A 26,190-nucleotide genomic window follows, 5' to 3' on the forward strand; every position below is an offset into this window, starting at 1 on the left:
AATTAGATTTTAAAGATAAAACAAATTCTTTTTTTTTTTGGTTAAAAAAGTTTATTAAATTTTTTGTTTGGGGTTGTTTTGATTAGTAAAACGCGAGACCTGTCAAAAATGAACACATTAGCCAGGCCGGTTAAAAGTTGGTTATAAATAAATATTGTCAAGTATATAAAATATAAGATGTCAGATTTGTATAGAAAAAATCAATCCTGAAGTTGGAGCTTAAGTTTAGTAAATTTTAAAATGGCTTCAGTTTCATCCTTGAAAAGGCACACAATAATACGGTTTGAAAATGCACGGAATGTTCGTTGTTCAGGGACAGCAGGGTCCTGAGATTTGAGACCAAGGTGTAAGAGAGTGGGCGTGAAAGGTGTCAGGAACAGGATCAAACATCAACTCCACGGGACGAGTGCAGATCCACGCATATTTTAGAGTTGCGATTCTGCTTCTGACTTATCTCTAGTACTTGGAACATCTCCTTGAGAGCCTCGCTGGTGCCCGTCTTGCGGCGATTGCGTCTTCGCAGGGTCACACCTCCCGACTTAAACTCACGCATCAGAGCGTCAAGACCTGAAACAAAAAAGGTGAAAGTGAATGAGACCCAGGCTTTGCGGCGAAATTACAATAAGTCGCTACCAAAGCCGAACGAACATGCGGTTAGATGTTAGCATAGGATTTGACATAATAGTGTCCCGAGGAGCAGTCAATACTCACCTACGTAATCGAGCAATCTTGGGACTTTAAAGGACTTTGGCTAGGTGGCAATTGGACATAAATCACGGACAGAGTCAAACGGGTTGATGCGAGCACCATGTCGGGTACTCAGCAACTGTCACCGCCGACAAATGAAGTTGGACCCTGATACAAGTCAATGGAAATATACGGTCTCCCACTCCTGCTCAAGATGTGTGTGTGTGTGTGTTTTCAGTGTGGTTTTCAGCACGAGAGCTCAGGACTGGCAGCAGCAGAAGCAGGAGCAGGAAAAGTGGCGCAATAAAACACGGAAATATAAAACGCACAAATAATAATAATAAGCCATGCCCGGCCGCCCAGTAACAACAATGCGGCTTGCGGTTCTGGAACGGTGCTATGGCCATGGCCCTTCCTCGTAAAAATAATAAATTGCGTCCTCTCCGCCATCGTCATCATCGTCGTCGAATTTGATACGGTCCTAGCTTGACAGTTTTGGGCGGGGATGGAGGAAATGGGCCAGGAACCAACATAAAGCAAGGCAAGCGTAAAGTGTAGGAAAAATGCGAGAGTTTCGTTTAAAGCCAAAATTCAGGCAGGTTTCCTTGGTGCCGGGCCAAGGAAGCCAGTCAAAAGCCTTTTGCTCCAGTTCGCCGGAATCTCGGCATGGCGGCTCTGTGGAGAAACTTAAATCAAATTTAAGTTTTCAATGTATCGCATGAAACCGGAAATGGCACTCAGAGAGACGAGCAGAGAGCTTTAGTGTCGAGGAGGATATTGATAAATGTGTGCGCCCCCACTCCCAAAGACAATTCGTTTAAACCGTACTCTAGCGCACACACATAAGCCCGTAGATTCGGCAAAAAGGCAGGTCATGGAGGTCGGTCGCTCGTAGAAAGTGAAGCTGGTAGCAGGTATCTGGCGGCCATGGCAGCCACACCAGCAATGCCAGGCAGCAACTTGTTGTTATGTATACACACAACACAGCCAGGCTTGGACAATATCAGCATTTCCATTCACTTCGCTTCGCTTCGCCTCGCTTCGCTCCATCTCGTTCCGGTGTGGAACGCTTCATTTGTGTTTGCCTCCCCGCCGAGCAGGACGACGAGCTTGACTTGACGAGTGCGGCCAGGACACGAGCAGCGGCTGATGCCTAGCCGTAAAGCTGATGTACGGCTGGTTGCCAGTTCAAACGCTTCACGTGCCTCAAGAGACGCGCGCGCGTTCACCGCTCCACTCCGCTCGCAAGGCGCTACGCTACTCAGTTGCATATAGCCAAGTTTTCTATACATATGGAATATATATATTGGAATATTTATATATACGTATATTTACGTATAAACCGTCACATTCGTGGCTGCGTTTTTCTGGCTTCCAACAATAAGCGCGTTGATTGATTTCGATTTGAATGTGCGCTCGTTACGCATACGACTCGAGGTGCGCGCCAAAAAGTAGTCAACAGAAATGAAACCAGCGCCAAAACAAAACGGAAACGGAAGTGCTTAGTGACAGTGTGCAGTGTCAGTGAAAGTGTGGGAGTGAGCGAGTGTGTGTGCCTAGCATGGCCATGACATTGCTGCCTTGATCTGAAGTTTAAACCCCAAGTAAGTGACGAATTTTAATTTTGCCAGCAAAAGATATATCACCACATAGTTACAACCTGTAGCTGTACATTCAGAACTAGCTACTGGATCAATATTTAATATATAGCACGTAGATACATATTTGCCAAATGTGTATATAATGTAATCATGCATATCCTGCCTTGCTGCACACACGCACAAAAGGTTCAACAACAATGTATGTACATGGGTATATTTACCATTTGATGCGGGTGTATGAGTTGATTTCATTTTCATTGAGCTTATCAGAAAGGCTGCCCTGCATGCGTATGATATCTCTATTCACAACATGATGATTTAAAGTGTGATTTAATGTTTCTGCAACCCAAATAGATTCGTTTACACAATTGTTTCACCGTTACAAAGACGTACATTAAACGGCAAAGATGACCCACAAGTGCCATGGCAATGTAAACACCTTGCCCTCTATAAAGTACACACTTTCATATATGTATATAGTTATATTTCCTTAGTTGTCCTCCATATGCATTATAAAGTGAGAACAAAATGACCAGCAATCAGTAAGTTCAGCTTTACAGCGAGGTAAAATTTAAAGCCTAATTAAGTTTCAACTAGCTTTTCATTGCGTGGAAAACGCTGGACGAAATCGCGTATCCGAAAGTCAATTGAATTTGTGTACAATGATGTTATTACGGCCAGAGTGACATATAATCAAAGCTTTTGTCAAACTTGTATGTCACTTTTTAAATATAGAACTTTAAGCATTGCATTAGAAACGCTTTAACATAGGAGGAATAATTTTTTTGGATTTTTATGTGACATCATTATTCAAATATGTATTGATGATAACATTCGTACAGCATTTAAATGCTAAAACGGAGCATCGTGCTCCCTGTGCTAATAATTCCAATTGATACCATGTCTAGGGCATCACTTTCCGCTGCCTCCCGCATCCCTGACCCTATCCAAAAGCTACTTGCAAACTCAATTAAGAAGTTGCTGCTGCAGCAGTCGAGAGTGAAGGGCACAAGTGGAGGAGGCGGCGGAAAGCCAGCCAGCCAGTGAAAGCCTGCATTGAGCCGTAAAAGAAGCCGACGTGTAGGTAAAATCAATTACAATCGCAGACGGGTTTGTGTGTTGCGTGAACGGAGGTTGGAGAAGAGGAGTGGGAACACGGGCCCCACCGGACGGATGAGTGGCGTGGGCGTAACTGACAATTGACAGCAACAAGTTGGGCGCTTCAACCAGATCTCCAGGACACGGCGACAATGGCAGGCACTTGTCAACGCACGGCTGGTTAGGATTAGCCGCAGACACATGGCTGGTAACATGAGTGGGGTGGTAAAATGGAAAATCTCCTGCTGACAGCTTTTTTCAGGCCAATTTCCCGAATTCACGCAGACAATGCAGGCAAACTAATCTGCTCAAATCGATTCAGGCCCATAAAGGGCCTCGAACATGAAGTAAAGTCTGTTCAACTTGAGAATAGTTTTTCGTACTCATGGGTACTCACGATGAGTTCTTCTGGCACTTGAGCTTCTTTCCAACAATGCTAAAAAGTTTTTGGCCAGCAGCTCTAAAACTTTATTGAATTTCCAGCCCCTATCAAAGGTATCTTAAGTAGAAAACGAAGAAAGGCTGACCAATGACATTGTCGTAAAAGTGTAGACCAAAAAGGGCGAAAGTAAACGTGTTTGGGGGCCATCAAAGTGGCGTTGACACTTTAGTCCACCCACTGAAACACACACAAACTATATATTTCCTTTCAAAACTAGACAACTGGAAGGCAGTTTGATTCTGGATCGGATTACATACCTGTTGCAGCCTCGGCCTGTACCTGATGTTTCACATTCTCGATGATCTTGTCGCCGCTGCCCTTGCGCAAGCTATGTCCGGCAATATGGTCACTCAGGCTGCCACCGCCAGCTGCCACCAATCCCCCGGGTGGAAAAAGCTTTCCTGGCATTGGAGGAGGGGGCGGCGGTGGAGGAGGCGGCGGTGTCGGAGCGACCAGCGACTTTTGCTCAGACTGCTGGTAGTGCGCCAGTTGCTCCTCGGCACGATCAGCACGCGTGACTGCCTCGCGCAGCTGCTCCTCGAGTATCTCCAACTTAAGTTGTAATTTTTTTAGTTCATCGTTAGTAGTTTTGGCTATAGCCGCATCCATTAGATTTTGCTACAAATGCAAGAAACAGGAACAAGGGTAGAACGGGGCGGACGAGCAGGAGCAGGAAGAGATTGGGTTGATTGGTGGTAGTGCAAGAAAATTAGAAGATCTATCAAAGCATATAGGGGGCAAGTTAGTGCATCGAAAGCCAGGGGATCGTGAGTGGGGGAAAGCGGCGCACGGCAAGCGAGTTGCTTACGTGTCTCGGCTGGTTTTTTTTTTTGGTAGAGGAAAGAAGAAAGGTTGACCCGGCACCAAGAATGGGGAACAACAACACGCCCAGCTGGCCACATTCCATGCATTTTTCAGATCGTATTATATATGTGCATTGGGGGAATCGTCTCCACCAGCTGATCTTGATGTGATTCAGTTGCTCTTGAAGATATTCGAGAACGGCTTGAAAATGTCAAACACGCTGCGTGTTTGCTAATGGATTGACAGATGGACAGAATAGATAGATTGATAGCCATAGATCAAGTGCAAAATCAAAGTGTAACCAGAACTTGGGACTAACCATTTCCACAATGCGCTCGTTGTGCTCTCTGGCCTGCTGCTGCACCTGGTCCTGAATCTGCTCGAACTCCACCTGCTCGTTCAGTACGCTGGACGACGTACTGGTCCTGGATCCTGGCTGGCCATCAGTAAGATCTCGAGTCTTCGCAGTGAGCTCATCATTGCGCTGCTTCAACTTGATAAGAGCGGCTTCCATTCTATGACGAAATCCATTTACTTTACATCTCAGTATTGTTAAGAATATAATAATGAACTCACTTTTGGCTAGTTTCCACGCTCTCCTTCATGTTTTCGGTCAACAATTTGGCCACTTTGGTCAAGTTGCTGTTTTCCGTACGCAGCGCTTCATTCTCCTCCTCCATGGCGTGTTGCTAAAACGAGAATGAGAAAAAAAAAATAATTAAAACCTATAGTCATGGACTATTAAAATGAGTCATCTATTCCTTCCATGCAAGGGGTTGTGTTTTTTCTAACGAACACTTACTTATCTCGAATTCATAAGTGTAATTTTTTTTATAAGAATCACAATATATTAATAAGCTCGTTTAACAATCCCACATCATACCTGCTCCAACAGCTCGGCCATCTTTTCGTTGGCCTCGTACAACTGCAGCTCCACCGAATTTGTGAAATTTTTGAGAGTCAAAAACTCATTGGCCAGACGCTCCACCAGACCGCTGGTAATGGGCACTCCTTCCGAATTGGCATCAACCAGACTGTCCAGCTCCTGAGTTCCGATACTGTCAGCACTGTCTGCGCTGCCCGACTGCAGGATCTTGAAGAGCTTTCGCTTAAGTTCAACAGAACCGAGCACCGAACGGGGAGCTATTGGAGGTGCCTGATCCTGCTGTTTTTCGCGAATATGCTCCAGCTCGCTGGTGAGACTGCAAATGGAGATATATCAGATAATACGAATTTTTAACCTTTTTTTCTAAGATTTGAAACATACTTGTGAATTTGATCGACCTTCATTTTGTGCAGCTTATCTAAAGCGTTTCGCTCGTTCAGAGCCTTGTTGAACTTGGCGCTTAGCTCCTTAATTTGGGTCTCGAAGTTGGTCTGCTGCTGCTGCAGGGATTCCAGAGTAGCACACATCTTCTCATGCTGAGCCTGCTGCTCTTCCTGTGTGGTTTTATCTGTAAAACGTTTAACGATTAGCTTTTAGACTGCTTATAATAATATTATAAACGTTAACTCACGGGTCTCGATTTCCAGCTTAAGAGCCTTGTTCTCTTCCCGGAGGGCAATGTTATCCTCCAGCAAGGTAAACATATCGTGCTCTGGGTCCTGCTCGTTGTAGTCCGGCTCCCTGACGCGACTCCTACTGCGTGTCTTGGCCTCCTGGGTGCGGAACTTGGCCACCGGAATGCGACCGCGTCGCTCCATAGTCCTGAAGATTTATTGCCTGACGGAAGAGTAAATTATAGTTCTAATTAATAACTGAGCATAGAAAAAATGAGCATAACTTTGCTTACGTTTTGCCAACGCACAAGCCTTAAAGCCAAATCCTTAACCTCTTATGCTAAGCAATGCAAATGGAACTTAATGCTGCCATCACCAAAAGATGAATGTTTTAGGTGTGTTGGATGCGATTTGAGGGTGTATGGGAATTGCTACAGATGAAAGTGAGTGTTGCATGCCGCGAATGTGACCAAGCGCTCCTGGGGATGGTGCCCACATTGAAACGACTTGGAGTTTTACTTTTCGATTTTATTATTTGCTGTTTACAGTTTCTGTTTAATCTTGCTTTAAACGCCCCTTTTCCTGTCTCTCTATTTTGCCCTGGGTGCCGCATGTGTGTGCTTCTGTCGGGTATTGTATTCTACTCGCTCGGATTCTGCTGTTACTTTGCTCAATCTTCTTCTTCGACTGCTAAAAATGCAGGACACCATTTTGCCTTGTTTAAATTAATACCAGAAGTTGGCCGAAAGCATTTGGAATGCCTGCCGAAAGTTGCTACGAAACTAGTTAAAGTGCCACGCCCACTGCTCGATTTAAGCTTATAAATGGTTTAGCTTGGCTTTAGAAATATTTGCTTGTTAGTGCAGAAGCGATTCTTTTCCTTTTGCTTGTTTTTTTTTTCCTTCTGTTTTGTCAATTCTTAACTATTTTAATTTAACTGTGTTTTTGCATTGGGTTTTCATTGTTTGTTTTTTTTCTTTTGCTAATTCTTATGCGTACAATTTCCTTTGCTTTTGCCGTAATTCAATTTCATATTTTGTCACTTGTAGTGTAAAAATAAAAAAAAACCCAAAGTTTATACATAAATTCTCGAGTCTAGTACAACTCTTTTTTTTTTTTTTTGCTACATTTGTTAGTTTCCTCGCTTTAAATATTTTATATATAAATTTATGAGATTGATTTGCTTTTGTTTTTCAATTTAGTTGTATGTTTTTCGTTCAATTTTATAAAAATAACTAATTAAAGGCGGCTTAGAGCTCTTTGTTTTTGCTTTTTCTCTCGTTACCTTGTGTTTGCTTCCACGCTTGATTATTTTTTTTTTTTGTTTAATTTGGTTTAAATAGCTATATATTGGGTTTTATATATTTTCGAAATTAATATTACTGTATTTTTTTTCTTTTTACAGCTAATTTTAAGATTTATCTTTGGATAATCATGCTTTGTGTGCTAAATACTTTACATGTCTTTACGAATTTTATAATTTACATTTTTTTTAGTATACGTACGTATAATTTTTTATAAATTAATATTGTTTTAATTTATTTATATATATATTTGATTTAATATACGTGAAATTTCTGAGTCAATCAAGAAGCCTCAGAATTGAGATTGGAAATACAGATCTGTTAGGAAAGGAGTAATTTTCGTATTTGTTTTGAGCCATTCGCATAGAAAATAGGTAAATCAATGTTGGTAGTTCTTTATAAAAAATCAAACAAAACGAAGTTCATAATGCTTTGTACTGAAAGGTAAAATAAACAAAATTCTGTTTAAAGTCTAGAAAAGTATGCTAAGCTACGCACCTAGTTCTATAAATGAAGTCCGCAATAATTTTAATGTTTAACGAAATACTGTGAGTTTACAAAAATTAATAGTCCATATGTAAATATACATAAATATATTTCTATACCCAGTTCACATTGGGTAAGGCATTGTCAGAATTTGATTTCTTCAAAATATTTTTCGGCATCGTAGGTTCAGTTTTACATAGTTTTGCAATTTTTTTTTTGTTTTTTTTTTTTATTCTTTTGATACGAGTAATGTGTAAATATGTTTATCTGAATTATGACCAAGTCATACAAAGGGAATAATCTTTAGAGTTTTTTAAGGAACGTGTTGTGATACAAATGAAATGGATAAGTTTTAGGTTCCCAAAGAAATCTGTGTATAAAAACAAAAAATTTTCATCACGTCTGATCTAGTCATCGTGCAAACTATGTGTTTGCAAATCTTAATTTTGCCAGATATATTCCTCGTATCTAACAAACAAATGTGTTAGAGAGACACCCCATGTGTTGTAAGATTGACATGTGAAATTTTAAAATGATCGTTTGGGTATTGTTTTTGACTTCGACACCTACGACCGCGCCTAGTCTAAGGAATGGTTTCAAACGATGTTGCCGTATGGATCAGTTTGTGGTTGGTTGTTTGCTTCGTTGTGGTTATTTGTTTCTCTGCAATCCGATGGGCTGGTTAATGTTTTGTCAGCTACATCTCCTCGATGAAACCCCGCAGTTTGTCAATGAATGGGCGACGGTAGGCTCTCGAATGTGCCATCTCTAGCTTATACCACTTGTCGAACGACTCCTTGGGTATCACCTCGCTCTCGTACAGAACGCTGAACGTGCTGCAGATTGTTTCGCCGGCAGCCATGTCGTCCTCGTACTCGGTCATAAAGTGTTGCTGCAGAGCGTCCACAGCCTCGTCTATGCAAGCAATCTCCAGCGCCTCCTGGGCGTCGATACACAGTCGCAGTAGTGGAGTGCAACAGCTACGGAAGCTCTCGGTGTTCAGCTGCAGCGGTTTAGAGTTGCCGCCGCTTTTGATGTTGTTGTGGGTATTTGTCATCACAGTCAGGGCGAAATCACAGCACAGGAATCTAGTGAGCTGCCTCACAAACTTGTCATTGATGGCCACGTTAGTGTTTATGTAGTCGATGGCCATGTCGCAAGATATTGCTAACAGGTGTCTAATCCGCTCTACATGTTCCACCGGCGAACGTGGAGTTGTGGGCGCCTTAACTTTGGCATGTCCTTGATTTTGTCCGGGTCCGTTGTCCAGAAAGTAAAAACTGTGCGACTGTACAAACTCCCGATACTTGCGCACGTCGCTCCAGAAAAGCTGGCCTCGATCAAGCTTGTAATCGTTGTGCCACAACTTGCGTGCATAGGCGGCTCCGAATTCCTGAACAAAGTAGCTAACAAAGGCGTACACAAAACGCTCGGCAAAGAAAAAGTCATCAAGCCAGCGCCGCTGCCAAACATCTTTTAGGTCCAAATGGCCCGAGTGAATGATGGGCCCCAGGAACTCGAATACATAGCCCCAGCCGTTTGGTACATCCACCAGCAGATCAGGAAAATCGTCGCCAAACCGGGAGTAGGCTTCTTCAAAAATCTCCTTCTCCACGGCATCCTTGTCCATTAGATAAGCAAAGATATTGCCGCAGGCTTGCCGGTGCTGACGCTTCACCGTAGACTTGTGCAAATAGTCCGTGAGTAAATGGAACAAAGTCTTCGACTGTTGCGAGCCGCTATGCGAACGCCATATACTTAGGACCTCCGGTTGCCATTCGCGCGTGTTAAGAGCCTCCTCGACTAGCTTTGTAATTAGCCCCTGACATTGCTTGCCATCGAATGCGTCATTTACTTCCACATTGCTCTTGTTACCGCCAGCAGGTGCATTGGCAGTGCCCGCAACCGCCGAAGGCTGCTGATACGGCAAGAATTTGTAGTTTTGCCCTGGCCGTTTCAACAAGGATGTAGGCGGAGGCGCATTTGATGCATTTACTTGCGTTGAACTGACCGGACGGTTGCCGACATTGCGCCACTGGTAGTGCGAAGAGTTGCCTAGCTTAGCAATTGAATCGTCGGTGGCACTACTGTTGCTAAATCGCAATTTGCTGGGATCTATGCTTAGGGTCTGATTTTCGTGATGCTGTTTGTTTGGCATCTTCTGCATGAAGTAGTTTCCGCCATCGTGACCGTGCTGATTATGCTTTTGGTGCTGGTGATGAGTCGACGACTGCTGGTGCTGATTCATTCCCCCTCCACGACCACCACCGGTGCTGTGGGACTGATCCTTGGAGTCATCGTGCTGCTTGTGTCGTTGACCGCGTCCGCCCTGCTGTCCTGACTGATGGGTGGCTGGCTGATCCCAGTTGCGTAGCCTCAGGTCGAGCACATCTTGCATCATAAACCGCACTCGACTGCTGATCTTAATGTGGACCTGTTGGCGGTGCGATGTACCTCGGGAACGGTTTATAATGTCCTGGATGCGGCGGAATATCTTTTCAATGCGATCCCTCAGCTGGTAGTGCTCCGGCAGACTAGATTCCAACAAATGACCCACTGTGGTCAGTAGCTTGCACATATACTCCAGTTTCTCCTCACATCCGTGTTCGAGTAACGACTCCACGCAATTAAGAACTCGATCGTTGGTCAGCGACTGCAGCTTGAAAAGCTCGCCGATGAAACGAACAGTGCCCCAAGCACGTCGTCTGAACTGGTATTCCAGATCCTCCATTTCGGCGCGCAGTTCGGCTTTTTTAGCTGGGTCCGAGCACTGGTTAATGCGCTCCATTGTTGGCTGCAGCTTCTTGGACTTTGCGTTGGCATCATTTACATTTGATTCAAATTCATGCTGAATGCGGGTGATCAACGAGCTGGTAAAAAGAGACTTGTTTTCGGCCTTGATCTCGTGGAAAAGTACCTTGCAGAAGCGGGCATATGTGGGTGCAAAGTTCGGTTCACTAATTGTCTTCTCGAAGATCAGCAGCATGACCTGAAATAAATATGTCGATACCGTGTTAGTTTTCAAGAAAAATATTCAAATCGTATATCAAAGTATTTAGATTAATGCTTATATGTACATACATATGCATTTAAGCCAACTTACATTTGTCATTTTAGCCTCATTGTCCATCTTGATACTGGACATCTCCTTAAGCAGCACCTCAAAGTTATCCGGCGTCAGTTTGTTGAGAATACCGCGCACCTTTTTCAGCACTCCCTCGACATCGTCATCTTCATCCTGACCACCGGCCATTGAAACGCGGCGCAGAGTACCTGGCTGCCACGCATTTTCGCACTCGGATAGCTTTATCTCCTCCTTAAGAGATAGCTGCACGCGGATAATGTCCATGTGCCGCTGACTGGAGTTCGAAATTCCACCTCCTCCGCCACTTCCACTGCCCATACCACTGGAACCGCCCATTTGCTGATGTTGGTCGTGGTGCTTCTTGTTGGGTCCGTGACCACGACCACGCTTCCCGGGCACATAGTCCAATGATTCGTTAAAGCTCATATGCTGGTATTGCTGGATGTGCTGGCCATGGTGCTGCTGCGGTTGCTGCTGGCGCGATACGAACAGCTGTGAGATGCAGTCGCCCTTCTGGCAGGGCACCATAGGTGGCTTACGTGAGTCTCTTCGCTTGGCAAGCTCACGTAAAGTTTCAATGCTGTAGCGATAGTTTTTGGGAACCTGAGGAACTGGAATCGGACTGGGACTCTTCGACTTCAGCTCTTTTGTTTTGGGGGACCCCGGTCCTGAGCCAGTTGCCTTATGTACCGGAGAGCTCTTCGTGCTACTTGCGCTCTTCTCTTCAGAAATTTGTTCGACAACCTTGGGAGCACAATCCACATTATCTGCACTCCTGCTGCTTTGCGATGAGTCGTCCTCCGCCGCCTTACTGATCGTCGAACTTGACCATGTGGAGCTGCATATGAAACCTGTGTCGTTGCGTGGATCCTCATGAAAATCACCGAACTTGATTTCGGCCTCAGCATTCTCCTCCGTTTTGGTCACTCCTTCAGAGATCACCGGAACTGGCTCATCTTCCTCACAAACTGAGCTACTACTGTTAAGGAATTGAAGCTGTTGCGTCTCCGCGTGCACAACGGATGTGTCGGGGCTGTCCTTCTGCAGGAACTTGGCCACAATCTCTTCGTTGGCTAAATGCTTCTCCGACTTCTCTCCGGTAATGTTCGACATGCTGTCGTCTTTGATGTCAGCTGAAAAAAAAAATGTTTTTATTTGACTATCGTTATCGTTTTATAAGATAAATTCTTAGGAAATTCAATTCCTATGAAAAGAATTGCACAGAAAATAACAACTAGAAGAGCTGTATGTATAAAGATAGGACGCTCCCATGCTTTGTCGTAACTAATTTTAAAAGACTAATTTTTGTAAATTAAATAATTTGTACTTACATTCAGGATCGCTTTCCACCTTCGCTTCGATGCCATCCTCATTATTATTATTGTTGTTGTTGTTGTGGCTTGTCAATTGCTCCTTGGGATTGAGCATAGTTTTTTTGTCTCTTAGAATAGAACTTACTTTAGTATTATTACTAGTTGCACTAAGCGTATCAGTCGTCGGTTGCGCCGTCTCCTTGTCATCGACAGCCGCCGTTTCTTGTTTGGTTGTGGGTGCTGTTGCCGTGGTTGTTGTGGTCAGTGTGCTCATTGATGTTGTGGTCACTGTGGCAGCATTGTTGCTATTTGTGTTAATTTCTAGCGCGGCGTTGCCATTACCATTGCCCTTGCCATTGTTGTTCTGCCCTTGAGTGCTTGTAGTGCTTGTTATCGAGGATTTCTGTTTTTTCTTCTCCAGCTCCCTGGCCCGTTTTTGGGCCTGCCGTTGTTTCTTGGACGAGTTGGTAGTGGTTGTTATGTTCGCGGTGCCGGCAAGCAGGGTAACAGCGGCCGAGATTCGTGAAGCAGTCGGTGGTAATGCTGGAGTTGATACTTTTCCTGGAATCTGCTTTCCATGCTGCAGATTGTTAACAGGCTGCTGTTTAAGCTTACTAGATGCGTGGGTCGGTGTTGAGGCTGTCGACGAAGAGGCACCCGAACTGGTCGTAGTCGAGGTGGCGGCTTGAATACTCGACTTCCTGTTGGGTGAACCCGTTGTTGGCTTAACCGACGCAGCTACAGCTGTGGTAACTATCGACTTGGTCGACTTCTGCTGGGCGACACGCGAAGGTGGCGGGGGTGTCGAGGGGCCAGCTGGTGTTACCATCGACTGGCCTCTGGACAGGATGGAGACGCCTGGGCAACCGCTGGCTGCTGCCTCAGCTACGTCATTCGCTATGGATGCTGGCGTAGCTGTACCTGTGAGCAAACAATTTAGTCGACGTTAATGGATTAATTGTCACGGAACATACTTTGTTTGTTGGCCAATTTGGGACGTTGCTTTTTGGCTTGCTCTTGGAAAAGCACTGGCTGCTGGCACGTATCGGTTGTATCGGGCAAGTCCGACTGTACTAGCGGCAGGCTATTGTGGGTCTCCGTGACATTGTCCACTGCAAGAGGAATCATTAGACTTTGACACTTGAAGCCCGGCTAACTTCAATTCAACATTTCAACGATATTGAGATGCTTCCCTTCGTTTACAAATACAATTCTAAAGAAAATTTGGACGTTTTTATGAACTCACCGTCACTATATTGCCAGAAGCTTAGATGGTCTTCTGCGTTGCCCGAGTGGGCTAGTATGTCTTTTACAATTACGCTGATCTGATCTTTATCCGTTGATTTGGGTGGAGGCGATGGGTGTACGTCCTGACCGACAGCGTCTTTGCAGTACACCGCTTCTGGCACCTTTTCCAAGGAAACGGACTGCTTAAGGGAACTCGCCGGCTTCACAGTCTGCATCTGCTGATCTACCATTGCGCCAGACAATAACGATGACCCCGAGCCAGAGTCCATCAGAGTGGGCGCCTGGTACAGGCACAAGGTACTATTGTCATCCAGAGCTGTGTCCAGATCTGTGTGCTGTGTTAGTGTCGAGTTTGAGTCCTTTTTTATAAAAACCGATCTTTTCCATCCATCCATCACATTCTCCATGGTGTCAGGATGGATGATGGGAATGGCGTATTTGCGCTTGCATACCTTATCGCTGTTGGCCCCCAGTTGCGGTGCTGTTGTTACTGACGGAGTTGGAAGCGAGGTGGTTGAAAAACCACTGGCCACCGCGGGAACTCCAGTCACACTTGGGACACTAGGTAAGGTGGTGGCGCTGTTGCTCTGCAAGTGCGGAGCAAATGTGTGCAGCCCGCCTGGTGGTTGGGGTGGCGGCGCCTGCATTCCAGCCGGAGCCAAAATAGGGGTCGTCATCCCGGCGGGCGGTCCCAATGCCAAACTGGGAATGCCAAAGTTGTGCGGCAGATGATGAAAAGCAGCAGCTCCGTTCAGTGCACCGCTGCGCGAGTTCATCATTGGAGCCACATTTGTCGGAGCGGGACGTTGGGCATTTCCTGGGGCCATGGTATATGCGGTAAAGTAGTTGGTATGTTGGGCGGTGGGAGTAGATCTTTGCCCTCCGCGCATATTGCCGCGATGTGTATTGGCACCACTAACCACGTTGTTTCCAGCAGAGTTTTGAGCGTTCGGCCCAAGTTGGTAGTAAGCTAGTGTCGGCGTTTGAGCAGCTCCCGGTGCCCCGCCTGGACCTTGTTGTTGAGCAGTGGGAGGAAGCTGTTTCTGTTGTGGAGGAGGTGGCGCAGCCGCATAGAATGAAGCTCCAGCCGCTCCGTTAGTGGGAAAGGTCACAGCTGGCTGCATGCCCATCAGAGGTCCGGTCTGATTAATTGGTATATAGGTGGCGGAAATGTAGGGTCCACCCGCATTTCCGCCGGCAGGTGCGATCAGGCCAGCTGATTGTTGAAAGTGGGGTGGTAGAGTTGGGTTGCTCAGGGCACGAGGCATGTTTGACCCCGGCGCCACGCCATTTGCTCCACCATGGTGACCACCAGTAAGAGGATGTCCCAACGTGTTGGAACTGGCGGCGGCGCTCAGTTGGAGGGTAGCGCCGCCGCCGTTGGCACTGTTGTTAACCGCCGCGGAATGCGCGGCGTAGGACGGCTGGGTATTGTAGAAGATGACCGGCTGGTGGTGCGCCTGGGCCTGGGCTTGCACCTGCTGCTGTTGTTGCTGTTGGATGTGTTGCTGAAGATGAGCGGCGGCGACGGCTGCTTGTTGTTGGTGTTGCTGCTGCTGCTGTTGCAGTAAGTGCTGCTGCTGGTGGTGGTGCAGGCCGCTGTGGTTCGGGACGAACACTGCGTGGGACTGCTGCTGCTCCTGCTGTTGCTGGAGGTGATGGTGGTGCGAGTGCGTCGCCTGGTGATGCTGGGCTTGATGGTTGTGGTTCTGCTGATGTGTCGACTGTGGCCTGGTTCCCTTCCCACCCCCTCCCTGTTGAGGGAACATAGGAGGACCTTCGAAGGATCTGCACACGCATACAATCGCACCGTCACACGCACAGGCACACACGGAGAGTTAGGAAAACCGCGGCCAGAGCAAAACAGATGTACAAATCGTAATGTTAGTAAGATGGAAATGAAAGTGAAAATGGAGTTGGCGATGTGGAAAATGCTTGGCGTATTAGGTTTTCAGTCAAAGCCGTGAGTACATGCGAATGAGAGTTAAATCAAACGTGTGCAAAAGCAACCAAAAATGATCATGCAAATTATGTGTTTACATCTTATGACTAAGGGCTATTTTACAAATGCACTCCCTCTTTTACCCTTTTCTTTATTCTTTAATATTTCAATCAATTGAGCTCTTTAATTGGAATGTGGTGTATGATGTCACTCGCGGGGCGTGTATACATCCAAAATGCTTTCGAAGATGGCTCGACACCTTATCGCGCCGGTTTTATCAATGGACTAGTCACTTGCGCAGCCTAAATACTTGTACATAGGTGACACACGGTAACAAGTGGCGCTATTAGTCAGTACTGGCCTTAAAGCGGAACAAAACAAAGGCAGCCACAAAGAAGCAGCTGCCAGCGAGCGTAGGAGGTGAGCTATGGGCTGCTGTCGTCTTTATGGCTACAACCAGTTTGGCATTCCGTCAGCACTTCCATCGGCACAGTGGAGACCGCAAGAACTAGATCACTTAAAACTGTTTACGATATGATTTCTTTTAGTTATAATACTACCAAACGGAATTTCATTGTTGTTTTGCTAAGCAAGCGTTCAATGCTGATTGATAAGAATATGAAGACAAACATTGGCCAATATTCACTGTGGTGTTCTCTTTGGAGCTCTCTGCTGGCCTAGAAAAACCAACTCCGCTGCAGTTTGCGGCCAAGCACCTTCAAGCCAGAAGAAAACCAGTTTTCCAGCAGACGAAGTACGTGCATGGCTCTTTTCACTCCATGGCGAGGAAAACGAAAACCTGGCTGGCAGATAGGCTCACTTGTTTCATGTTTGTTTGTAAACAAAACCAGTTGGAGTGTGTGGGTGCTGCTCTAAATGGGATCGCGATCGCTTATTGGGAGTGCATTCGTACTGGAGGCAGTGTGTTATAGTAGTAGTAGTGTGTTATTAAACTAATAAACAAACAATTAATGTAAATTGCGTGAAAAAGCAAGCAAATACTAGAATGGGAGTAAGTTGTAAGTCAGATTTCGAAACTTACCGCTTCCTGTGCTTCGATTGGTAGATGTGATGATTATAAGGGTATTCGATTTATCCTATTTCTTAGTTCCTAAGGTAGACCTGCCTTTAAGCCTATCCGGCTTCCCTTGACACCTGGTCAAGCTCTACGCCTCCTCCTGCTGCTGCTTATTTGCTCCTCCGTTCCTTTTTCCTATTTCTCGTGGAAACTCCTCGTCTTTGTGGTTGTTGGCTCTATCCGGAATACTACAATAGCTCAGATATTCCATGTATAAAAATACTCCAATTCACTGTGATGCACATGCACATCTGCATTTGTGCAGACGGACGAGGGGCACGTACACGTACATGCGTACAAATATACAAAATAACGTACGGCTAGTGCTAAAATTTCACGGTAATTTGTTCTGTAATTAAAGGCGTTAGAGGAAGTTAAAACGTATGCTTAAATTTTGCAATTGCGAGGAATCAAAATTACAATATGATGAATATGAACACCAAAGCAGCGCCTGCTACGAATTTATTCCCTCTCCTTGTCCAGCTGAGCAGCCTCAGCCCCGGATTGAGAATGAGAAATGGGCAGCCAAGTGCCAATTCGTAATTTGACACTAATGGCAAGGGGACTTTTTGTAGGTTTTTAACCTTTTTCAGATTTTCAGGTAATACTTTTCCCCGAAAAGGCGAGGCGTTGGTTTATGTTTTTTTACCGTTTTGACTTTTTGCCGTTCGCTCTTTTTTTGCGCTCTCTCTGTCTCTGTCTGGCCGCCAGTACTTACCGTTCTGCTCCTGCTCGCTAGCACGCTCTCTCGCTCGCACTCCACACACAAAACTGAGGAAGGAAACAAAAAAAAATGCAGTTCCACGCGGGGAACACGCCAAAAAGTTGCTCTGGCACTGCGCCTTTACATTAGTGCATCGTCTGCTTCACCTCGTTATGTATACACGGCTCACTATCTGTTACAAACAATTTTGTAATGTAAATAGTCTGCAGAAACACGTCCGTTTCGTTTGATGAAATAAGAGTGACCGTTGCACGTAGGGATGGAACATAACTCGATGGCGGCAGCATCGATGTCTACGCAGCGAATATCGATTGTGAAAGTTCCAGAAATATCCCGCAGGAATATTATACATTTTAGTGCGTCCTCAAACCGGGGTGGAGAACTTGGATTCAAGCTTGGCGCGTAATATTTTGAACGTTCTTCATCATAAGAATAATCATTCTTTCGAAATAGAAAAATAGGCCTTATGCAGGTGTTATAATAACAATTATTATATAATGCGCATTGTGGTGCATGACGCAGAATATCATATAAATTCCACACATATTTCGCTGTTATTATTGTTTATTCTAACTTTACATTTTAATTTGAATGATATATTCATAATTTACGCATTCGTAGGACAGCATATGCGCAGAATCCTGTTTCCATTCCATTCGCAACTTCCGGATTGCCTCCCCTTAATGCTCTTAGACTACCCCTCGTGCAGAAATTGCAGTGTTTACGCGCTTGTAGTAAAAGTTTTGCTCTTTCTGTTTTGCCGGATGCGCAACGCCCTCCACTTCCCACATAATCCTTTACTCTGCGCCCTCACCTCCCTCTAGTATCCGTTTTTCCAATGCTATACCCTTCTCTACTTATTACTCCTTATCTCAGTATACACTATGGCCAAAACTTTAAAGTAAAACGAGTGCAAGAATGAACTCGGAGCCTTATTGCAGCCTAAAAAAATTATATACACATAGAGCCCACAAACAGAGTCTGAAGGGATTATTTGGTGGTTGAAAATGCAAAAAGACTAGACCGCAAATGCAAATATTTTAACTTGGCACAACGAAACCGCATACGGACTGTCCGTATTTTGCATTTTTTTTTTTCCATTTCAGTTGTGAAGTCATTTGCAATGCTTGTTTTCCTGTGCGTACTGTCATGTTTTTGTGGCCTTTGCGGTTGCACTAAAGATAGTGTGAGGACAACAGATGAGTAAATGGACGAGGCTCTTACTTTTTTTCAATAATTTTGCTCTCAGCACAAACATTTTGAATATAACGGTCGCTGAGTGCGCTACCTGAGCGGCAGGTTTTGACAATACAATTCGAAAATGAAATTGCAACACTTTCCGAAATTTGGATCAAAAAGATACGATTTTTAAAGTTTTATTTAAATTTTATACATTTTTCAAAGATAATATCGTCTTACATCTTATTAATTTATTTAAAAGTATACTTATTAATTGAATCCCCCTTAAAAAAAAAGCCTCTGCTTTTTGGTATATTTTGAACCCATAATGATTTAATTTGGTATTTCTTTCAGCACCGCATGGTATCTTTCGGGGACGCGAGTGCAGCCACACCAAAAGCGAATTCCTTTACTCCCGCTGCGGTCACACTAAGTCCGAAGCTTGATTCGCCCTGACGCGCGTAACGCTTTTTTCCCGCATCACTTTCCTCCACTTTGGCGCTGAAAAATTCTGCACAACAAGAAGAGAATGCACCAAACTGAAATTGCAACCGACTGCGACTACTGCACCTGAGCCGGTTACGAAATCAACTCTTATATTACTCATATAATTTTGGCATCCATGTAGAAACGAATAAAAATAGTGCGCGAACTGAAAACCCGTTAAAACGAGAATGGGCATAGCCCAAAATAAAACTTTTTCGTTTCTTTTTTACCGTTTATTTAACACAATCAATTAAAATAAAACCAAACACAAGATTTACTCAAAGTAAATCGCGTATAAGCTCGACTACCATAAATGTTAATGTGAAAATTGTGCAATAATTAGAGAAATTTCTAAAAGAAATTCATAAGTGCGGTATTCGTAAATTGCATTGTTTGCAAATGCAAAAAGCAAATGTTATGCAACTATAAGTTACAAGTTAAAACATACAAAAAGTAAACAGAAAATTAATAACCAACCGACAGTACATACAGATAAATGTATATATATAGCGAAGCAATGTGTGTATATAGAGCACTTTGAGACCTCGAAACAAGGACTTCGCCAAGGACTACGGATTACTACACTTTGCCGCCAAGCTCTTTGGCTGGCTTAAAGGAAACCCACCAAAATTAAGAAAACCTAATCTGAAACAAGGTCGAAGCGCGGAATTCCGAACTCCCACCTAAGCCCCACCCCCGGCCTGGAAGCACCTGTGCCCGAAAAACCAAAACCCCGGGCATTCTCACCCACGCACGCAAGCGCAGGATTCTGGTAACCGTCGAGGCATCCAAAAGTTCGATACGAGTGGAAAAATTTGGGAGCCAACGAAATTACTTTTGCTTTGATTCCGCCTTTTGTTTCAATCGCCCAGCCGAAAATGTGGAGGAAAGCGAGCAGGTTGGTCAGGGAAACCACCTCGTGGAAAACGCGTCGTCAGGGACAAGCGGAAGCCCCATCAGCAGCAGTAGCAACAATAAAACCATCGACAAGGACGAGCACGCCGATTGCCCACGGATTACCCATCATCATCACATGGTCGCAGCTCGCTATTGTTGCTGCTGTTGCAGTGCTCCTGCAATGCCACGTCTGTCAAGGTAAGTGAGTGGCACCCATCCTCCATTCGTGTGTCCCGTGGGTGTCCTTCGAAGTGTCTCTGTGTGGGTGCCAACGGACAGCGAGGGGTCACATATTAGGAGCGGAAAGGTCACCAATTAATACTGCAGAATCGGAAAGAAGACGCATAATAATAGCAGGGAATGCTGGTCTATTTTTATTCCAAATCATTCCAATTCATTTAATAAAAAAAAGTGGAGTTTGTTCAGTAATCCTGGGTGTTTTACAAATCAACTCAAGTTATACTTTATTGACTGCACAGCGCTTCACAATAATTTCCTTTCTGTTTACTATGTGACACTTTAATTAAACATTGCTCATACGACCTGTAGGCCAACTTTAATCCTCTCTTTGAACTTTAAAGATTCACAGGATTTGAACATTTTTAACATTTCGGTAGAATAGCTTCCATGCGAATTGAATTTATTGATGAGGCAGCGTGCAAAACACTTTCGCTTTTTTTTTTTGTTGGCATTCATTAAGAATGCTGAGATAAATGCTATCTTGTGGCTTGTCGGCACATTCACCAGATGGCTCAATAAGTGCCAAAGCCGGATCACAAGTATGACGAATTTGGCCTTAGGCAAGAGTGGTTAAGAGTGAATACTTTAACGAAACCTCAATTAATTCGAGTGCCCCTTTTTTTCGCCAAACCTCAAAACCCTCGAGAGTTGCTCAATCTCAATTGAGGCTTGGCGAGTGCGAACTCAATAAAAGGCCGCATGTATCGCAGATGACTTAAACTCCGGGCCATGATGTACTTTTAATGAGTTTTCAACTGGGAAAGTAGCAAGTTGATGCATCATCTTCATACGTAAAGTTTTTCTTGTAATGCCATAAAAAACTTGGCTTATAGCTGAAAAACAAATGCCTGTACAAGCTATTAGCACCCATCACGAGGCTGTAATTAAAATCGAAAAAAATGTCTTGCAAGATTTATTATACAAAGTACTTGGCAAGACGGCTTTAATGGTTTAAGTTTTTTAAGCAAATACCTCAGTTGTATTTAGGTTTACCTTCAGTTCGTTTTCAGTTTTCATGTCATAGAAAATTAAGGCTATCTTGCAAAGAAAAAATATCCAAAAGATAAATGCCACACGATTTTCAGTGCATAAAGACTCCAATTATATCAATTATCACGTTAGTTTGCTTGCAACATGACACATTGCACGCTTTTAGAATTTAGGCCAAAAATCGTCACAGTCAAGATCATTATTACCAACTCGGCATTCCTTTAAGTAAGTTATAAACAACAAAATTCATTGGCATTCTTTTCGAGCTCTTCACACTAGTTTTGTTGTCTTTTCCCCCAATTTAGCATCGTGCGAATAAATTATGCAAATGAGCGACTCTAAATCAAAGCATACCCATTGTTTTGCATATTTTAAAACTATGGCTATGACTACTTAATTGCCATAATTAGATGGTCCGCGCTTAACTGGCCAGTGACGTAATGTCAGTGGGGTTCAATGAACCAGAATTGGTCACGCAAAAAATCACAGACCTACTCAGGTGCTAGGTACTAGCAATTTGAATGTGGGAACGAGAGTTTGGCCAAAAGCTGAATGGGTGCTGTTTTTGAAGTTACTCATTTGTGGGTTGAAACTGCCAATTACTGCCCTACGAAGCAATTTAAATTCGCGCTCTCTGTTCATATCTAGCTGACTAATGAGCTCATTTTCCTTTCGATTCATTTGAACATTTACTTATAAATTAAGAGCAAACTGTCGGCGAGCAGGGAAATGCTTATTTATGGCCCGAAATTATTCTTCGCATTATGCAAAACACCGCGATAAGGCATTAGAGGGGCCAATGAACCGCAAACGAACTATGTAAATCATTCATATCTCGGCCGAGTGGTACTGCCAAAAAATCCGGGCATGGTGATGGTGTAATGTGGAAACCGGTTGACAGACCAAGTAGCTTTGTACTTGGCCCGCACAGTTCCCAGGTGGAAACCGTCTTGGCCCAAAACTAACACACAAACAGAAGTGAGTCGGCGGCAATCTTGTCGCCCCAGTCTCGCACTTACGTAACCGAGTTCCAGCTCAAAGAAAATTCAAAAACAAAAAAAAAAAAAAAACGAAAAACGAATATAAAAATGAAATTCATGCGAACTGCAGCCGGTTAAAAAACCAATGAAACGCTTGACTTGCCGTCAATGTAAATTAAAAAGGCCTGCTAAAAAACGAAAGTGTGTCGAAATCGTTGCAATCGAGCGGTCTTAAAAGTGCGTGTCTCGTCTTACGCATTCGAATTGAGTTACCAGTAAATATATATACATGCGACAAAACTCATAAATATGTAATAATAAAACCAGTTTTTCAACAGAAGCTGCTGCATGCGTTAACAATACAGTCGATCGATTGTTTCAGTACAGGAAGCTGGGTTAATAGTTTAACAGGCAGAAATGAAACAATACAATGACACGTTTTGTTTTTTTTTTTTTCAAATCCATATATTCATACATATTTGTCAATTGAATTGGTTAACTAAGCTTATTTTAGATGGGAGGGTACCAAAAAATGTGTGAAACAAACTGTTTAACAAAGGTTTAAACAAACACTTTAACTCGTGAAATACAAATGAGAATCAAAACTTAAACAATCGATTTCCGTTGATCAATATCTTAGAATATATGAGATACACTGTTTCGAAAGCGATGAGATTAAAATGCATCCGGTTGATAATGATGGTTAAGCTCTGGGAAGCGAAATGGGTATTATTAAATATTTATTCATTGGAGAATGCTTCCAGCATAATAGTAAAATAAACACTTATTGAAATCGTCATGGGACTTGGGCAGATGGAATAAGCAATTAAAAACTCCATCGTTATATTCCACTTAATGTCAGCTTTGCGCTAACATTCGTTTATGGACAAGATCCGGTTCCAAATGATTATCAGTGTCAAATGTTTTTGAATTGCTAGACACTATGCGAATTTGACTATGAATGAAGTTGAGCAATCCACCCACATAGTCAGATTCCATAGGTGATTCGCTCCAATTTCTTTATATACCCACATGGGAAACGGAGCGGCCAATTAAACGTCGTTGGCCTGCACTTTTGTTCAGCCATTTTGGTAACTTTCCGCTGGCCCATTGAAGTTGGCAGTTGGAGCAGCGGTGGTGCGGTTCATTGAATTTCAATTGTCCACGGTGGGTGGTGCAGTGGTGCAATGGGACAACCGCAAACATCGACAGACCACAGGCATAACAGCGAAAATATCAAACTGATTTGGTTGTGCAATGCTGTGCTTACATCACTACACTTCCTTTCCCTTTGCACTTTCAGGGAAACATGAACATGGCTTGGCTGTGCGGAATTAGGATTTGGGATTAAAATTAAGCAAAGTACGTTCATAAATTGTAGGGCTTAACTTTAATTAAGGGCTGGCTTCATTTGCCCTTTGATAGGATGTTCCTGGAAGATCGTGTAGTTAATATGAAATTAAATAAACCCTCTCATTGCTCGAAAAACATGTTGAATTACTGACCAATTTATGTTTATTAAATTTCGTTTTGTGCGAAACTGGAAAAGTGCAGTTTTTGACAAGCTTATCGCTTGTTTGCAGTCCGCAGAGGAGCACTGAGTGTTTTTTTTTTTGTTTGGGTCCTGCTGCCATGCCAATGTAATCTACTTCACACCAGCAGCCATATCAAATCCCCGCCATAATTCCGCATCCCCGGTCCCAACATCATACCAATTCATATCGCATATCCCGTATACGCCGGGGGTGCTCGCAATTCACGTGTGTGGAGCAGTTCTAATGCCAGGCAGATTGTCGAGCAATTTGCGGCGATTAAATTAGCTCAAGCGTGCCGCTGAAGAAGCGATGCCCATCCTGCCTCCTGTTGCTGCAGCTGTTGTTGTTGTTGTTGTTGTTGTTGCCGGCGAAGGACTAAGGTATTAAGTGGGTACAAAATGCTCGAAGTGGAGTTTACAGCTTTGGGGGATCTGTATGCGATTCCCATGTGAAATCACCACCATAGCCGAATTGAGCAGACAGAGCGAGATGCGACGATGTCCTTGCGGGTGTAAAGCTGCCACGCCCCTTCGCCCCTCCGCCTCAAACGCCCAACCCACCCACTGCGATGCTGCCGCGCAAAATGTTCTAATCTCCGCGCCGGATTTACACATTGCTTCCCAGGCAGCCAGCCACATTGAAACTTTGTGTACATATTTGAGTTTCATTTCGTTTGTGGCTAGGTTTCGGCTAACATGAAGTCATAAAATTGAAATAAATATAAATGCGAGTTGCGCTGATTTCCAGCTGAGCGGACACGCCCCCTTCTAAGACGGTGGGCGGCGCTCACGCAGCAGGAAGCACACAAATCTCCCAGGAGTGTTGGCGTCACCCGGGCGCAGATAGCGCACCACAGGACTCCGGACTTAAAGTACTTAAATTACAAATTACGGACAAGGAAGTCCGGTCATGACCGATATCCTAGAATTCCGAAGTTGTTGCATACCTTTTTGGTGCACTATTGCCGACACTTCTCCTAAAATTCCCAAACAGTTCTGGCAGATCTCTCAAGGAGATCCCAGAATTGGGCGGAGAAAAGCATACTTACCTGGCGTAGAGGTTAACCGTGATCACGAAGGCGGTTCCTCCGGAGTGAGGCTTGGCCATTGCACCTCGGCTGAGTTGACCTCTGCGATTATTCCTAATGTGAATAACTCGTGCGCGTAATTTTTGGTAGCCGGGAATGGCGTTCGCGCCGTCCCGACATTTAAAATAAATATTGAAAAGAAAACGACTCAACTTTAGTTAATAATTAGATTGATGAACAAGTTAGTGCGGAAGTTAATTTAAACAAATGTCTTTACCACTAACAGAGCTAGCTTGCGCTTTTCCCAATCATCGATCATTGGATGGCAAGAGAAAATGAGGCCTTTTGGAAATCCCTGAACATTCCCATTCCATTCATCCATTAACTAACTGTCTTGGTTTTTTTGTGCTTCTCCTTGGCCAAACGTAGCCGTCCAGCCTCCTTTTTCGCGCTTCCTTATTTATTTATCATCATTTATTAAACGCTCTCGCTTGCCTGCCAAGTTTCCGATGCCAAGAAAGGAGTCAGTCGTCGTCGGTCCGAGTTCGGCACAAAAAATTGTCGCTGTCAGATTACGTTGCAATATTGCTTCCAGTTGCCATATCCTGCCGACTTTCCGCCCAAATTCACGCTGCGAAGGACGAGAGAAACGTGAAATCGAAGGGTCGGGCGGGGGTCTCGTCCCTTTCCAATTCTCTTGGCTTTGACACAAGCAACAATTTACTCGGTTTCAGGTTAAAGTCATATCGTTAGCATTAACGCTTTTTGATTTTTATTGAGTCAGCTAAATTTTATTCGATTTACCATCCACACACATACACACACACACAGACCAGGACACAAACACACCGAGCAGGGGAGCACACACACACACACCCTCGCAGTGGGAAAGACAAATACAGATGTACCAACAGCAGCATCCCCTGTCAGAAGACCAGGACACAACATTCCTGGGGAGGAATATTTCCGAGCTTTAATGAGGTTGGGCCACCAACCAATGAGTCCCTTCGCTGGGGGAGGACGACCTGCTTTCCGCCCAACGTCCCCTTAACTTTTTCGCCCGGGAAGAGTCTATTGCGGAAGTAAATGAAAATTTGATTTGGAATTTCGTGTGTCCTGGTCGTGCGTGCGTGCGTTACAGGATCTCAGCCCAAACCAATGAACCCAAACCGAATGAAACCCCCGAACGACGAGGATGATGATGTTGATGACGACGTCAAAGTCGAAGATGGGCATGTGATAAAATAAATTACGGGCAGATTAGTGCGAATTTAATTATCGTTTGTTCCTTTGATGTCGCTAAGTAAATAAAGGGAATAAATATGATGATGATTCAAACGGCAGTTCTAATAACATTATTTCCGCATCCAGTTAATTGCGGAAAATAAGGCGAGTCTGTGTTGGAAAAATGCCTACCTGCGGCTATATGAATTTTTCAACCCCTAGCAGTGCCTACATTGCACTCCTTGCACTCACATACAGTGCCTATAATTCCCAACTGGTTCTGGCTACTTCCCTATGGAGATCCCATAGTTGAGCAGCAG

At 44.2% G+C, this 26,190-nt stretch overlaps 3 protein-coding genes, 1 long non-coding RNA gene and 1 other non-coding gene across 13 annotated transcripts in view; 2 read left to right on the forward strand and 3 right to left on the reverse strand.

Annotated features, from left to right (window-relative positions):
- Positions 1-39: 39 nt before the first annotated feature.
- CG33111 (uncharacterized protein) lies at positions 40-17,563 on the reverse strand. Of its 5 annotated transcripts, none has more exons than NM_001014646.2 (9): positions 17,459-17,563; positions 16,553-16,937; positions 6,150-6,355; positions 5,900-6,086; positions 5,516-5,834; positions 5,209-5,321; positions 4,952-5,147; positions 4,086-4,446; positions 40-567 (listed from the first exon to the last, which is right to left on the reverse strand). In NM_001014646.2, the coding sequence occupies exons 3-9, from the start codon at positions 6,334-6,336 to the stop codon at positions 383-385; spliced, it is 1,548 nt and encodes a 515-aa protein (NP_001014646.1). In that variant the 5' UTR covers positions 6,337-6,355; positions 16,553-16,937; positions 17,459-17,563; the 3' UTR covers positions 40-382. The 5 variants fall into 5 exon arrangements, with proteins under 5 accessions (NP_001014646.1, NP_788725.1, NP_001262887.1 ...); NM_176548.4 differs by having other exon boundaries at positions 17,307-17,563; NM_001275958.1 differs by lacking the exon at positions 4,086-4,446 and adding an exon at positions 4,637-4,863 and having other exon boundaries at positions 17,307-17,563.
- The window catches only part of CG34355 (uncharacterized protein), a 55,309-nt gene continuing 31,303 nt past the window's right edge, over positions 2,185-26,190 (forward strand). For 3 of the 4 annotated variants that reach the window (NM_001260340.3, NM_001104419.6, NM_001316615.1), the window contains 1 exon segment: positions 18,918-20,072. In NM_001260340.3, coding sequence (NP_001247269.1) covers positions 19,856-20,072 — 217 coding nt within the window. In that variant the 5' untranslated portion in view covers positions 18,918-19,855. 4 annotated transcript variants of the gene reach the window in all.
- Positions 6,611-17,563, reverse strand: eIF4G2 (eukaryotic translation initiation factor 4G2). 2 transcript variants are annotated; one of them, NM_001300560.1, is made up of 7 exons: positions 17,307-17,563; positions 16,553-16,937; positions 13,567-15,356; positions 13,295-13,432; positions 12,339-13,241; positions 11,026-12,140; positions 6,611-10,911 (listed from the first exon to the last, which is right to left on the reverse strand). In NM_001300560.1, the coding sequence occupies exons 3-7, from the start codon at positions 15,335-15,337 to the stop codon at positions 8,620-8,622; spliced, it is 6,219 nt and encodes a 2,072-aa protein (NP_001287489.1). In that variant the 5' UTR covers positions 15,338-15,356; positions 16,553-16,937; positions 17,307-17,563; the 3' UTR covers positions 6,611-8,619. The 2 variants fall into 2 exon arrangements, with proteins under 2 accessions (NP_001287489.1, NP_651188.1); NM_142931.4 differs by lacking the exon at positions 17,307-17,563 and having other exon boundaries at positions 8,154-10,911; positions 16,553-17,145.
- lncRNA:CR43285 (long non-coding RNA:CR43285) lies at positions 23,678-24,233 on the reverse strand. Its single transcript, NR_125239.1, has one exon. It is a non-coding gene; the product is annotated as a long non-coding RNA:CR43285 (long non-coding RNA).
- Positions 24,660-24,823, forward strand: snRNA:U1:95Cc (small nuclear RNA U1 at 95C c). Its single transcript, NR_002076.1, has one exon. It is a non-coding gene; the product is annotated as a small nuclear RNA U1 at 95C c (small nuclear RNA).

The sequence above is a fragment of the Drosophila melanogaster genome, chromosome 3R, assembly GCF_000001215.4.
Source record: "Drosophila melanogaster chromosome 3R".
In the NCBI taxonomy this organism is placed as follows: domain Eukaryota; kingdom Metazoa; phylum Arthropoda; class Insecta; order Diptera; family Drosophilidae; genus Drosophila; species Drosophila melanogaster.

What these genes read in the sequence shown, in the direction of transcription:
- eIF4G2 (NM_001300560.1), bottom strand. Translation starts at nt 15,337, where the DNA reads ATGTTCCCTCAACAGGGAGGGGGTGGGAAGGGAACCAGGCCACAGTCG. An exon ending in CTTCTGGCAATATAGTGACG is followed by an intron (nt 13,433 to 13,566) that starts GTGAGTTCATAA and finishes TTCCTCTTGCAG; the next exon opens with TGGACAATGTCACGGAGACC. An exon ending in GGTGGAAAGCGATCCTGAAT is followed by an intron (nt 12,141 to 12,338) that starts GTAAGTACAAAT and finishes TTTTTTTTTCAG; the next exon opens with CTGACATCAAAGACGACAGC.
- CG33111 (NM_001014646.2), bottom strand. Translation starts at nt 6,336, where the DNA reads ATGGAGCGACGCGGTCGCATTCCGGTGGCCAAGTTCCGCACCCAGGAG. An exon ending in TAAGCTGGAAATCGAGACCC is followed by an intron (nt 6,087 to 6,149) that starts GTGAGTTAACGT and finishes AACGTTTTACAG; the next exon opens with ATAAAACCACACAGGAAGAG. An exon ending in TGGCCGAGCTGTTGGAGCAG is followed by an intron (nt 5,322 to 5,515) that starts GTATGATGTGGG and finishes TTCTCGTTTTAG; the next exon opens with CAACACGCCATGGAGGAGGA.